At 41.0% G+C, this 15,586-nt stretch overlaps 1 protein-coding gene across 1 annotated transcript in view; it reads right to left on the bottom strand.

Annotated features, from left to right (window-relative positions):
- Positions 1-16: 16 nt before the first annotated feature.
- Positions 17-15,586, bottom strand: part of LOC311085859 (uncharacterized protein) — an 89,089-nt gene continuing 73,519 nt past the window's right edge. Inside the window, exons 6-7 of the mRNA XM_084118476.1 lie at positions 1,189-1,232; positions 17-843 (exon numbers count right to left, since the gene is read on the bottom strand). Coding sequence (XP_083974602.1) covers positions 780-843; positions 1,189-1,232 — 108 coding nt within the window. The 3' untranslated portion in view covers positions 17-779. The remainder of the gene's footprint in view (positions 844-1,188; positions 1,233-15,586) is intronic.

Raw genomic sequence — 15,586 nt, 5'->3', positions numbered from 1 at the left:
CACTAGAGGCTTAAAGAATGATCAAACAAATTTATTGACAAGGTGCATAACAAATTGAAACTATATAGTCTTTGGCAATTGGACCACATCAAGACATCACTCTTTTAAGAGAAATGCATGATATGAAAAAGGGATATCCCCTACATGGAGCCGACACTGGTGGTGGTGAAGGGGTGAGTAGCAATGCTGAGATCTGGATGAATGTGGAGCTCTTCTCCTGATGACCACAGTGGAGGGACCTACTGTATGACACGATTGGCTCAAGAGGGTTGAGATGAAAATACATTTGGTTTAAGACATAAAACACCCAGTCAGCTGATGAGTTTGGAGTAGAAGAGAGTGAGAGAGACAATGTAAAAGATATGATATAATGTGCGAGTATAAAGAAGGACAGTCTTATTTGTTGAACTTCATATTTTAGCTTCATGTCAAACAAGCCATAAGGTTGTATTTCTTAACAGTGGACTGTGAGGTTAAGTGAACTTGAAAAGCACAGAAAACAGAACATGAAATCAAATTACACGTCAACTGTAATAAAATAACAGTGCAATTTATAATCATGAAATATGAAACATGCTTTTGAATAACATCTGAAGAAGAAAATTCAGTTGGATTAAGTACATTTCTAGTACATTCCCTTTCGAGATTAAACTCCAGGTCATATTCTTGGAGATGTTCCCCTTTTCACTACTACAGAAAGATGAGATATGACTTCAAATGCAGCACAGAAACAATTTAATAAATAGGCTGAAACCAAAATGGAGTTCTAAATATACATTTTATTTATTTTTATTATTTTGGAGTGAATCCTTTGGCTGCCAGGAATGGGCCCACTGCTCACCACTAAAAACAGAAGGGATTTTTTTTTCTGTTACTGGTTGGGGTTTCCAATAAACTTAAAACATTACCGAACATGTCTTTTATAAGTATAAGTTTCATTTTCCATCTATGAAGAACCACCACCTTCATGCATGCAGTAATGGTGGTGGTCCTTCATAGATGGAAAATGAAACTGTTATACTTATAAAAGACATGTTCGGTAATGATGTGTGCTTTAAACTTGTTTAAAAGGCTTGTTTAATCTGAAACAGAACAGATTAATAAAAAAATTGTAGCAAAAAAAAAAGTTTAAGTAAATAAATAATGAATGCATTAATTCATTAAGCAGAAGAACAGAATAATACATACCATACTGGACAGGGCTCCCAGTCAACCAGCATTTCTGCTTTGCCCTAATGTAAGAAAATACAAAAAATAAAATCCATTCTTAGCATAAGGCTATTATGTCTGATTATAGGCATTGAGTTTCATTGATTTTCAGAAGACACTCCTTCATAAACTGTAATTCAAAAAGACTGAACACATAAAAAGTATCTACCTAACAATTATGGTATGTATAATATGTATTTGCCAAAACACACGGAAGTTTCTAAATCCTATATTACAATCTGCATACTGCCTACACTCTGCAGTTCCTTTATGACTGTCTAACCTTTCTCACTCTTTCTCTTAATACACTCCTGATGGGGAAAGCCTCTAGGCGAGTGTGGTAGGAGCAATCTGTGAACATCAAAAACACATTTCAAATATTTCTTAGATTGTTAGATTAGAAACAAAATAAACACAACTATGAAGACTTAAGTAGTGACCAGACTTGCAAGGATGACAAGTGATGTTTATCACTAATCAAAATATGTATCATGGAACCAAATTACTCTCGGTTCCAATGTGGTATGCTTGCTTGAATAACCATACTACTGCTAAGCCACAGCTCACAACTAAGAACACTGCTGCTACTTCTACTACTTGGCAATGCATTTTGGTCAAATTTGACTAATTAAGCCTGCTGGATTTTATAGCATGTCAATTGTAACTAGATTAAAAAGTTCGTCGAGACAAACTTTAAGTTGGCTTGAGAAAGCTGGACCAGAAAGTTTGAAGAAGTTAAAAGTAGTTTGGAGTTTAAAGTAGTTTCAAGTTTAAATTAGTTTAAAGTTTAAATTAGTTTGAAGTTTAAATTAGTTTAAAGTTTAAATAAGTTTAATGTTTAAATTAGTTTAAAGTTTAAAGTATTTTAAAGTTAAAAAGTTGTTGGGGGTTTTCTAGTGGGTTGCTAAGGTGTTCTGGGTGGTTGCTAGGCAGTTGCTAGGGTGTTCTGGGTGGTTGCTAGGCGGTTGCTAGGGTGTTTTTGGTGGTTGCTAGGGTGTTCTGGGTGGTTGCTATGGTGTTGCTAGGTTGTTGCTAGGGTATTCTGTTTGGTTGCTAGGGTGTTCTGGGTGGTTGCTAGGTGGTTGCTAGGGTGTTCTGGGTGGTTGCTAGGGTGTTGCTAAGCGGTTGCTAGGGTATTTTGGGTGGTTGCTAGGGTGTTGCTAGGCGGTTGCTAAGGTATTTTGGGTGGTTGCTAGGCGGTTACTAGGGTGTTCTGGGTGGTTGCTAGGCGGTTGCTAGGGTGTTTTAGCGGTTGCTATGGTGTTGCTAGGCGGTTGCTAGGGTGTTCTGGGTGGTTGCTAGGGTGTTGCTAGGCGGTTGCTAGGGTATTCTGGGTGGTTGCTAGGCGGTTACTAGGGTGTTTTGGTGGTTGCTATGGTGTTGCTAGGCGGTTGCTAGGGTATTATGGGTGGTTGCTATGGTGTTGCTAGGGTATTCCAGGTGGTTGCTAGGATGTTGCTAGGTGGTTGCTAGGGTGTTTTGGTGGTTGCTATGGTGTTGCTAGGTGGTTGCTAGGGTGTTCTGGGTGGTTGCTATGATGTTGCTAGGTGGTTGCTAGGGTGTTTTGGTAGTTGCTATGGTGTTGCTAGGGTATTCTGGGTGGTTGCTAGGGTGTTGCTAGGGTGTTCTGGGTGGTTGCTATGGTGTTACTTGGTGGTTGGTAGTTGTCACAGATGGTTACTATGGAGTTTGTATAGTTCTTAGCATGATCTTGGTATGATTTAGCACTTAACTAATCGCTATTAGCATGTAGCTATTCACTGCTAGCATGTGTAGCATGTTGGAAGTGCTGTTTGCTAGCATGAGTCAAAAGAGCCAAACCTCATCTCTATACAATGTTCTGATACAGAGATATAGGTCTTGCAAAATGGTTGCTAGGGTACTCAAGTTTGGTTGCTATGGAGTTGCTTGGGAGCTGGGAGCTTTATACGTACGAAGTTTAAAGTGGTTTGAAGTTTAAATTAGTTTACGAGTTTTTGAGTTTTGAGTTTATAAGTTTAAATGAGTTTAGAGTTTAAGTTTAAATGAGTTTAAAGAGTGTGTGTGTGTATGTGGGTTCACACACACACACACACACACTCAGAGTTTATGAGTTTAGAGTTTATAAGTGTATAAATGGATGAGTTTATAAGTGTACACGTTTTTGAATTTGGTTTGTAAGTTTAAATGAGTTTTGAGTTTATAAGTTTAAATGAGTTTACAGTTTATAAGTTTAAATGAGTTAAAGCTTAAGTTTGAAGTTTAAAGAAGTTTAAAGTTTATATTAGTTTGAAGTTTAATTTAGTTTGAAGTTTAAAGTAGTTTAAAGTTTAAAATAGTTTGAAGTAGATAGATAGATGAGTTGATTAGTTTAATTGAGTCTCAATGGCTTATATATTATATAGAATGGCAGTTTGAATTAGTCTTCAAGGTATTTTGATTTGAATTTTCGTCGGTTGGCCAGTTTGAATCTAGATTTGAATTTTTTAGAACTCCCCAATGTAAGTCAATGGGAGTTTTTCCGAGTTTTGATCGGCAATATTAGGAAAACCGTAAGTCCGATCAGTCTGAAAAGATATAGCAACTCAAGTCAGAATAGTCTGAAGGTCTGAGCCGAGTTTGGAGTATGTAGAGTTAAAGCTCTAGGAGGAGATAGGGGATAAATTTTTAGTAAGAAGAATAATAATAATAACTAGATGCGAAAGTTCGTCGAGACAAACTTTAAGTTGGCTTGAGAAAGTTTGGACCGGAAAGTTTTTTGCTAGGCGGTTGTTATGATGTTATGGGTGGTCGCTATGGTGTTGCTAGGCGGTTGCTAAGGTATTCTGGGTGGTTGCTAGGCGGTTGCTAGGGTGTTTTGGGTGGTTGCTAGGGTGTTTTGGGTGGTTGCTAGGGTCTTTTGTGTGGTTGCTAGGCGGTTGCTAGGTGGTTGCTAGGGTGTTCTGGGTGGTTGCTAGGATATTTTAGGTGGTTGCTAGGGTCTTTTGGGTGGTTGCTAGGCGGTTGCTAGGGTCTTTTGGGTGGTTGCTAGGCGGTTGCTAGGGTGTTTTGGGTGGTTGCTAGGATATTTTGGGTGGTTGCTAGAGTCTTTTGGGTGGTTGCTAGGCGGTTGCTAGGGTGTTATGGGTGGTTGCTATGGTGTTGCTAGGCGGTTGCTAAGGTATTTTGGGTGGTTGCTAGGGTGTTCTGGGTGGTTGCTAGGCAGTTGCAAGGGTGTTATGGGTGGTTGCTATGGTGTTGCTAGGCGTTGCTAAGGTATTCTGGGTGGTTGCTAGGTGGTGGCTAGGGTGTTCTGGGTGGTTGCTAGGCTGTTTTGGGTGGTTGCTAGGGTCTTTTGGGTGGTTGCTAGGCGGTTGCTAGGGTGTTTTGGGTGGTTGCTAGGATATTTTGGGTGGTTGCTAGGCGGTTGCTAGGGTCTTTTGGATGTTGCTAGGGTCTTTTGGGTGGTTGCTAGGCGGTTGCTAGGGTATTTTGGGTGGTTGCTAGGGTCTTTTGGGTGGTTGCTAGGGTGTTCTGGGTGGTCGCTAGGCGGTTGCTAGGGTCTTTTGGGTGGTTGCTAGGCGGTTTGCTAGGGTCTTTTGGGTGGTTGCTAGGCGGTTGCTAGGGTGTTCTGGGTTGTTGCTAGGCTGTTTTGGGTGGTTGCTAGGATATTCTGGGTGGTTGCTAGGCGGTTGCTAGGATATTTCTGGTGGTTGCTAGGGTCTTTTGGGTGGTTGCTAGGCGGTTGCTAGGATATTTTGGGTGGTTGCTAGGGTCTTTTGGGTGGTTGCTAGGCGGTTGCTAGGGTCTTTTGGGTGGTTGCTAGGCGGTTGCTAGGGTGTTTTGGGTGGTTGCTAGGGTATTTTGGGTGGTTGCTACGGTGTTCTGGGTGGTTGCTAGGGTCTTTTGGGTGGTTGCTAGGCGGTTGCTAGGGTGTTCTGGGGGGTTGCTATGGTATTCAGGGCGGTTGATATGGTGTTACTAGGTGGTTGGTAGTTGTCACAGATGGTTACTATGGAGTTTTTATAGAGTTCTTAGCATGATCTTGGCATGATTTAACACTTAACTAATCGCTATTAGCATGTAGCTATTCACTGCTAGCATATGTAGCATGTTGGAAGTGCTGTTTGCTAGCACGAGTCAAAAGAGCCAAACCTCATCTCTATACGATGTTCTGATACAGAGATATAGGTCTTACAAAACGGTTGCTAGGGTACTCGAGTTTGGTTGCTATGGAGTTGCTTGGGAGCTGGAAGATTTAAACTTAAGAAGTTTATAGTGGTTTTAAGTTTACAGTAGTTTACAGTAGTTTGAAGTTTGAGAGATAGATAAATAAGTTAGACACACACACACACACACACAAACAAACACACAAACACACAGACACACACACACACACACACACCCACTAACTCGCTCACACACTCACTCATAAACTCAGTGTGTGTGTCTGAGTTTAGAGTTTATAAGTGTATAAATTGATGAGTTAATAAGTGTATGAGTTCTTGAGTTTTGAGTTTATAAGTTTAAATCAGTTTAGAGTTTATAAGTTTAAATGAGATTAAGAGTTCAGAGTTTATTAATTTATGAGTTTAAGAGTTCATAAGTTTATGAATTCATGAGTTTATAAGTTAATTAGTTTATAAGTGTTTATAGTTTATAGTTTATTAGTTTAAATGAGTCTCAATGGCTCATATAGTATATAGAACGGCAGTTTGGTTTAGTCTTCAAGGTGTTTAGATTTAAATTTTTGTCAGTTTGAATTTTTTAGAACTCCCCAATGTAAGTCAATGGGAGTTTTTGAATGAGTTTTTTCGAGTTTTGATCGTCATTTTTAGGAAAACCGTAAGTCCGATCAGTCTGAAAAGATATAGCATACCGAGTCAGATCAGTTTGAGTGTCTGAGCCGAGTTTGGAGTATGTAGAGTTAAAGCTCTAGGAGGAGTTTGATATAGATTTTTTTAGGGTCAGAAGAATAATAATAACTAGATGCGAAAGTTCGTCGAGACAAACTTTAAGTTGGCTTGAGAAAGTTTGGACCATAAAGTTTGAAAAAGTTTAAAGTAGTTTAAAGTTTAATTTAGTTTAAAGTGTAAATTAGTTGAAAGTTTAAAATAGTTTGAAGTTTAATTTAGTTTAAAGTTTAAATTAGTTGAAAGTTTAAAATAGTTTGAAGTTTAATTTAGTTTAAAGTTTAAAATAGTTGAAAGTTTAAAGTAGTTTGAAGTTTAATTTAGTTTAAAGTTTAAATTAGTTGAAAGTTTAAAATAGTTTGAAGTTTAATTTAGTTTAGTTTAGGGTGTTCTGGGTGGTTGCTATGGTGTTGCTAGGCGGTTGCTAGGGTATTCTGGGTGGTTGCTAGGGTGTTGCTAAGCGGTTGCTAGGGTATTTTGGGTGGTTGCTAGGGTGTTGCTAGGCGGTTGCTAAGGTATTTTGGGTGGTTGCTAGGGTGTTCTGGGTGGTTGCTAGGCGGTTGCTATGGTATTTTGGGTGGTTGCTAGGGTGTTGCTAGGCGGTTGCTAGGGTGTTCTGGGTGGTTGCTATGGTGTTGCTAGACGGTTGCTAAGGTATTTTGGGTGGTTGCTAGGCGGTTGCTAGGGTGTTATGGGTGGTTGCTAGGGTATTCTGGTTGGTTGCTAGGGTGTTCTGGGTGGTTGCTAGGCGGTTGCTATGTTGTTTTGGGTGGTTGCTAGGGTGTTGCTAGGCGGTTGCTAAGGTATTTTGGGTGGTTGCTAGGCGGTTACTAGGGTGTTCTGGGTGGTTGCTAGGGTGTTCTGGGTGGTTGCTAGGCGGTTGCTAGGGTGTTTTAGTGGTTTCTATGGTGTTGCTAGGCGGTTGCTAGGGTGTTCTGGGTGGTTGCTATGGTGTTGCTAGGCGGTTGCTAGGGTATTCTGGGTGGTTGCTAGGCGGTTGCTAGGGTGTTCTGGGTGGTTGCTATGCTGTTGCTAGACGGTTGCTAGGGTATTCTGGGTGGTTGCTAGGTGGTTGCTAGGGTGTTTTGGGTGGTTGCTAGGCGGTTGCTAGGGTGTTCTGGGTGGTTGCTATGCGGTTGCTAGGGTGTTCTGGGTGGTTGCTATGGTGTTGCTAGGCGGTTGCTAAGGTATTCTGGGTGGTTGCTAGGCAGTTGCTAGGGTGTTCTGAGTGGTTGCTATGCTGTTGCTAAGGTGTTCTGGGTGGTTGCTAGGCGGGTGCTAGGGTGTTCTGGGTGGTTGCTATGGTGTTGCTAGGCGGTTGCTAGGGTATTCTGGGTGGTTGCTAGGCGGTTGCTAGGGTGTTCTGGGTGGTTGCTATGGTGTTGCTAGGCGGTTGCTAGGGTGTTCTGGGTGGTTGCTATGATGTTGCTAGGCGGTTGCTAAGGTATTCTGGGCGGTTGCTAGGCAGTTGCTAGGGTGTTCTGGGCGGTTGCTATGGTGTTGCTAGGTGGTTGGTAGTTGTCACAGATGGTTACTATGGAGTTTTTATAGAGTCCTTAGCATGATCTTGGTATGATTTAGCACTTAACTAATTGATATTAGCATGTAGCTATTCACTGCTAGCATGTGTAGCATGTTGGAAGTGCTGTTTGCTAGCATGAGTCAAAAGAGCCAAACCTCATCTCTATACGATGTTCTGATACAGAGATATAGGTCTTGCAAAACGGTTGCTAGGGTACTCAAGTTTGGTTGCTATGGAGTTGCTTGGGAGCTTGAAGCTTTAAACTTAAAACGTTTAAAGTGGTTTGAAGTTTAAAGTAGTTTACGAGTTTTGAGTTTACAAGTTTAAATGAGTTTAGAGTTTAAGTTTAAATGAGTTTAGTGTGTGTGTGTGTGTGTGTGTGTGTGTTCACACACACACACACACTCAGAGTTTATGAGTTTAGAGTTTATAAGTGTATAAATTGATGAGTTTATAAGTGTAAGAGTTTTTGAGTTTAGAGTTTATAAGTTTTAAATGAGTTTAGAGTTTATAAGTTTAAATGAGTTTAGAGTTTATAAGTTTAAATGAGTTTAAGAGTTCAGAGTTTATTAATTTATGAGTTTAAGAGTTCATAAGTCTATGAATTCATGAGTTTATAAGTTAATTAGTTTATAAGTGTATGAGTTTAGAGTTCATTAGTTTAAATTAAATGGGTGAGAGTTATGTTATAAGTTATGTATGTTAGTTTAAAGCTTAAAGTAGTTCAAAGTTTGAAGTAGTTTAAAAGAACTTCTTTAAAAGAAGAAGAAAGTTGCTAGAAAGAAAGTAAGAAAGATTAGTTAGAAAGAAAGATAGATTAATTAGAAAGAAAGATGGATTAGTTAGATAGAAAGAAAGAAAGTTTAGTTAGAAAGAAAGAAAGAAAGAAAGAAAAAGATTAGTTAGAAAGAAAGAAAGACAGAAAGAAAGAAAGATTAGTTAGAAAGAAAGAAAGAAAGAAAGACAGAAAGAAAAAGATTAGTTAGAAAGAAAGAAAGAAAGAAAGATTAGTTAGAAAGAAAGAAAGAAAGAAAGAAAGAAAGAAAGAAAGAAAGAAAGAAAGAAAAAGATTAGTTAGAAAGAAAGAAAGAAAGAAAGAAAGAAAGAAAGAAAGAAAAAGATTAGTTAGAAAGAAAGAAAGACAGAAAGAAAGAAAGATTAGTTAGAAAGAAAGAAAGAAAGAAAGAAAGAAAGAAAGATTAGTTAGAAAGAAAGAGAAAGAAAGAAAGAAAGAAAGAAAGAAAGAAAGAAAGAAAGAAAGAAAGAAAGAAAGAAAAAAAGAGAAAGATTAGTTTCTCATTAGATTAGATTAGCTCATATAGTATATAGAACGGCAGTTTGGTTTAGTCTTCAAGGTATTTTGATTTGAATTTTCGTCGGTTTGAATTTTTTAGAACTCCCCAATGTAAGTCAATGGGAGTTTTTGAATGAGTTTTTTCGAGTTTTGATCGTCATTTTTAGGAAAACCGTAAGTCCGATCAGTCTGAAAAGATATAGCACACTTGGTCAGAACAGTTTGAGTGTCTGAGCCGAGTTTGGAGTATGTAGAGTGAAAGCTCTAGGAGGAGTTTGATATAGAAATTTTTAGTCTCAGAAGAATAATAATAACTAGATGCGAAAGTTCGTCGAGACAAACTTTAAGTTGGCTTGAGAAAGTTTGGACCAGAAAGTTTTTTGCTAGGCGGTTGCTAGGATATTTCTGGTGGTTGCTAGGGTCTTTTGGGTGGTTGCTAGGCGGTTGCTAGGGTGTTTTGGGTGGTTGCTAGGGTGTTCTGGGTGGTTGCTAGGCGGTTGCTAGGGTGTTCTGGGTGGTTACTAGGGTGTTCTGGGTGGTTGCTAGGCGGTTGCTAGGATATTTTGGGTGGTTGCTAGGGTCTTTTGGGTGGTTTATAGGCGGTTGCTAGGGTATTTTAGGTGGTTGCTAGGGTATTTTAGGTGGTTGCTAGGGTATTCTGGGTGGTTGCTAGGCGGTTGCTAGGGTATTTTGGGTGGTTGCTAGGGTCTTTTGGGTAGTTGCTAGGCGGTTTCTAAGATATTTTCGGTGGTTGCTAGGGTCTTTTGGGTGGTTGCTAGGCGGTTGCTAGGGTATTTTGGGTGGTTGCTAGGGTGTTCTGGGTGGTTGCTAGGCGGTTGCTAGGGTGTTCTGGGTGGTTACTAGGGTGTTCTGGGTGGTTGCTAGGCGGTTGCTAGGATATTTTGGGTGGTTGCTAGGGTCTTTTGGGTGGTTGATAGGCGGTTGCTAGGGTATTTTAGGTGGTTGCTAGGGTATTTTAGGTGGTTGCTAGGGTATTCTGGGTGGTTGCTAGGCGGTTGCTAGGGCATTTTGGGTGGTTGCTAGGGTCTTTTGGGTAGTTGCTAGGCGGTTTCTAAGATATTTTCGGTGGTTGCTAGGGTCTTTTGGGTGGTTGCTAGGCGGTTGCTAGGGTATTTTGGGTGGTTGCTAGGGTGTTCTGGGTGGTTGCTAGGCGGTTGTAGGGTGTTCTGGGTGGTTGCTAGGCGGTTGCTAGGATATTTTGGGTGGTTGCTAGGGTGTTCTGGGTGGTTGTTAGGCAGTTGCTAGGGTGTTCTGAGTGGTTGCTATGGTGTTGCTAGGCGGTTGCTAAGGTATTCTGGGTGGTTGCTAGGCGGTTGCTAGGGTGTTCTGGGTGGTTGCTATGGTGTTGCTAGGCGGTTGCTAGGGTATTTTGGGTGGTTGCTAGGCGGTTGCTAGGGTGTTCTGGGTGGTTGCTATGGTGTTGCTAGGCGGTTGCTAAGGTATTCTGGGTGGTTGCTAGGCGGTTGCTAGGGTGTTCTGGGTGGTTGCTATGGTGTTGCTAGGCGGTTGCTAGGGTGTTCTGGGTTGTTGCTAGGCAGTTGCTAGGTGTTCTGGGTGGTTGCTAGGCAGTTGCTAGGGTGTTCTGGCTGTTTGCTAGGTGTTCTGGGTGGTTGCTAGGCAGTTGCTAGGTGTTCTGGGGGGTTGCTAGGCAGTTGCTAGGGTGTTCTGGGTGGTTGCTAGGGTATATTTGGTGGTTACTAGAGCATTTCTAGATGTTGCTAGGGTGTTCAAGATGGTTGCTAAGGTATTTTTGGTAGTTGCTATGGTGTTACTAGGTGGTTGGTAGTTGTCAAAGATGGTTACTATGGAGTTTTTATAGAGTTCTTAAAATCTTTAATAACGAGTGCCTTCAGTACGGCACTCGGCCTGCGGCCTCGTGCCTATGGCCGAATAGGCACAAGCATGGAGCAATATCGCAAGGCCACGAGTGTAATATTGCGTTAAAAAATACAAAAAAATGTAAAAAAAAAATTTTTTTGGTTTAGGGTGGTTGCTAGGGAGCTCTTAGTGGTTGCTAGGGTGCTGAAACTGGTTGCTATGGTGTGGCTATGAAGATTTTAGGCCATTACTTATTGGTTGCTTGATAATATAAATCCTCTGAGGGAGAGAGAGAGGGAGAGACGCAGGGCTGTCAGGCCCTTTGGAGTCTGTGTGTGTGAAAACGGCAGTTTGGATTCAAATGTTTTTAGAACTCCCCAATGTAAGTCAATGGGAGTTTTTCCGAGTTTTGATCGTCATTTTTAGGAAAACCGTAAGTCCGATCAGTCTGAAAAGATATAGCAACGCGAGTCAGATCAGTTTGAGTGTCTGAGCCGAGTTTGGAGTATGTAGAGTTAAAGCTCTAGGAGGAGTTTCATATAGAAATTTTAGTCTCGGAATAATAATAATAACTAGAATGTACATTTCCTGAAGAAAATGTGAAGTGGTGCTTGCAGTGGCAAAATTCGCCACTGGGCAGATGCTAACACAATTGACATGTTGTGATACCATGATATACCACATTTTAGCATTATTTACCACGATTTACCATGTTTCTAATTTGATTTATTACGATTTAACACATTCCAGCATGATTTACTATGATTAACATGTTGTTAGAATGATGCTAGCAGGATTAGCATGTTGTTAGCATGATTAGCATGTTGGTTGGATGATGCTAGCATGATTAGCATGTTGCTACCATGCTTTTAGCTAGATGCTAACATGATTAGCATGTTGCTAGCATGATGCTAGCTTGATTAGCATGTTGCTAGCATAATGCTAGCATGATTAGCATGTTGCTAGCATGATGCTAGCTTGATTAGCATGATGCTAGCATTATGCTAGCTTGATTAGCATGTTGTTAGCATGATGCTAGCTTTATTAGCATGTTGGTAGCCTAATGCTAGCATGATTAGCATGTTGCTAGCATGATGCTAGCTTGATTCGCATTATGCTAGCTTGATTAGCATGTTGCTAGCATGATTAGCATGTTGCTAGCATGGTGCTAGCTTGATTAGCATTTTGCTAGCATAATGCTAGCATGATTAGCATGTTGCTAGCATGATGCTAGCATTATGCTAGCTTGATTAGCATGCTGTTAGCATGATGCTAGCTTTATTAGCATGTTGGTAGCATAATGCTAGCATGATTAGCATGTTGCTAGCTTGATTAGCATGTTGCTAGCATGATTAGCTTGTTGCTAACATGATGCTAGCTTGATTAGCATGTTGCTAGCATGATGCTAGCTTGATAAGCTTGTTGCCAGCATGTTTTTAGCAAAATGCTGTTGCCAGGTGGTTGCTAGGGTGTTCTGGGTGGTTGCTATGGTGTTGCTAGGCAGTTGCTAAGGTGTTCTGGGTGGTTGCTAGGCAGTTGCTAGGGTATTCTTGGTGGTTGCTAGGGCGTTGCTAGGTGGTTGCTAGGGTGTTCTGGGTGGTTGCTATGGTGTTGCTAGGCAGTTGCTATGGTATTCTGGGTGGATACTAGGGCATTGCTAGGCAGTTGCTAGGGTGTTCTGGGTGGTTGCTAGGTGTTCTGGGTGGTTGCTAGGCAGTTGCTAGGTGTTCTAGGTGGTTGCTAGGCAGTTGCTAGGGTGTTCTGGGTGCTTGCTAGAGATTTTTGTGGTTACTAGAGCATTTCTAGACGTTGCTAGGGTGTTCAGGGTGGTTGCTAAGGTGTTTTTGTTAGTTGCTATGGTGTTACTAGGTGGTTGGTAGTTGTCAAATATGGTTACTATGGAGTTTTTATAGAGTTCTTAAAATCTTTAATAACGAGTGCCTTCAGTACGGCACGAGGCCTGCGGCCTCGTGCCTATGGCCGAATAGGCACAAGCATGGAGCGATATCGCAAGGCCACGAGAGTAAAATTGCTTTAAAAAATAAAAAAAATGTAAAAAAATGTTTTTTTTTGGTTTAGGGTGGTTGCTAGGGAGCTCTTAGTGGTTGCTAGGGTGCTGAAACTGGTTGCTAGGGTGTGGCTATGAAGATTTTAGGCCATTACTTATTGGCTGCTTGATAATATAAATCCTCTGAGGGAGAGAGAGAGGGAGAGATGCAGGGGTGTCAGGCCCTTTGGAGTGGTGTGTGTGTGAAAACGTCGGTTGGGATTTGAATTTTTTTAGAATGCCCAATGTAAAGTCAATGGGGACTTTTTTGGCCGCTTTTTCGTCCGCTGTGCGAACATCGTACACCCGATCGCTTAGAAAAGTCATAGCACACCTCTCCTCAATGAGCCGGTCGATTTGACACTTCACTCAGGGGTCTGTGACAAACGATGCGGGGCGAGTTTCGCGCCAAACTTTGTCCAGAATAATAATAATAATAAGAATAATAAGTATGAGCAATAACAATAGTGATGCTTTCAAAAAAGCACCACTAATAATAATAATAATAATAATAAGTTTAAATAGGATTTCAATATGTTGGCTCTCTCAAGCCAACTTAATAATAATAACTAGATTAAAAAGTTCGTCGAGACAAACTTTAAGTTGGCTTGAGAAAGCCGGACCAGAAAGTTTGAAGAAGTTTGAAGTTTAAAGTAGTTTAAAGTTTAAATTAGTTTGAAGTTTAAATTAGTCTAAAGTTTAAATTAGTTTGAAGTTTAAAGAAGTGTAAAGTAGTTTTTGAAGTTTAAAGTAGTTTGAAGTTTAAAGTAGTTTAAAGTTTAAATTAGTTTGAAGTAGATCGATAGATGAGTTTGTTAGTTAAAATTTTACACACAGACACGCTCACTAACTCTCTCTCTCACACACGCACACACACACACTTATGCACATACACCCACACTCATGCACACACTCACTCACTCACACACACACACTCACGGACATACACTCACACATGCACACAGACACACAGACATGCTCACTAACTCACTCACATACACACACACTAACTCACACACACTCTCTCTCACACACATACACTCATAAATGCACACACTCACACACACACACTAACTCGCTCTCACACACACACACACAGACACGCTCATTAACTCACATACACTCACACACATAGACACATACACTCTCTCTCACACACACACACACACACACACACTCTCTCTCTCTCGCTCTCTCTCTCTCTCTCTCTATCTCTCTCACACTCTCACACGGACATACACTCACACACGCACACACCCACCCACACACACACACACACAGACATGCTCACTAACTCACACACACACACACACACACACACACACACACACAGACACACACTCACTAACTCACACACACTCTCTCTCACACACATACACACTTACGCACATACACTCACACATGCACACACACACACACTCACACATAGACACACACGCTCTCTCTCTCACACACACACACACACACACACACGTTTTGAGTTTAGAGTTCATTACTTTAAATGAGTCTCAATGGCTCATATAGTATATAGAACGGCAGTTTGGTTTAGTCTTCAAGGTGTTTAGATTTAAATTTTCGACATACACACACACACACACAAGCACGCATGCACAGACTCTCACTCCCTCTCACACACACACACACTATCTCTCTCACACACACACACTCACTAACTCACTCACACACACACAGACAAGCTCATTAACACACACACACACACACACTCACGCACATAGACACACACTCTTTCTCACACACACACACACACACTCAGAGTTTATATGAGTTTAGAGTTTATAAGTGTGCAAGTTTTTGAGTTAAGAGTTTATAAGTTTAAATGAGTGTGTACGAGTTTTTGTTCACACACACATACACACACACACACACACACACACACACACACACTCACACATAGACACACACGCTCTCTCTCTCTCTCTCACACACACACACACGTTTTGAGTTTAGAGTTCATTAGTTTAAATTAGTCTCAATGGCTCATATAGTATATAGAACGGCAGTTTGGTTTAGTCTTCAAGGTGTTTAGATTTAAATTTTCGACATACACACACACACAAGCACGCACGCACAGACTCTCACTCTCTCTCACACACACACACTATCTCTCTCACACACACACTCACTAACTCACTCACACACACACAGACAAGCTCATTAACACACACACACACACACACACACACACACACACACTCACGCACATAGACACACACTCTCTCTCACACACACACACACACACTCAGAGTTTATATGAGTTTAGAGTTTATAAGCGTACAAGTTTTTGAGTTAAGAGTTTATAAGTTTAAATGAGTGTGTACGAGTTTTTGAGTTTACACACACACACACACACACACTCACACATAGACACACACGCTCTCTCTCTCTCTCTCACACACACACACACGTTTTGAGTTTAGAGTTCATTAGTTTAAATGAGTCTCAATGGCTCATATAGTATATAGAACGGCAGTTTGGTTTTGTCTTCAAGGTGTTTAGATTTAAATTTTCGACATACACACACACAAGCACGCACGCACAGACTCTCACTCTCTCTCACACACACACACTATCTCTCTCACATACACACTCACTAACCAACTCACACACACACACACACACAGACAAGCTCATTAACACACACACACACACACACACAGACACACACACACACACACACAGACACACTCACGCACACACACACACACACTCTCTCACACACACACACACACACACACACACACACACACACACACTAACTAACTCACACACACACACACACACAC

The sequence above is a fragment of the Abramis brama genome (genome assembly GCF_963993115.1).
Source record: "Abramis brama genome assembly, chromosome: 6".
NCBI classification, from domain to species: domain Eukaryota; kingdom Metazoa; phylum Chordata; class Actinopteri; order Cypriniformes; family Leuciscidae; genus Abramis; species Abramis brama.
Note: the sequence above shows the minus strand (reverse complement) of the source record. Positions and strands in the feature narration are given on the sequence as shown.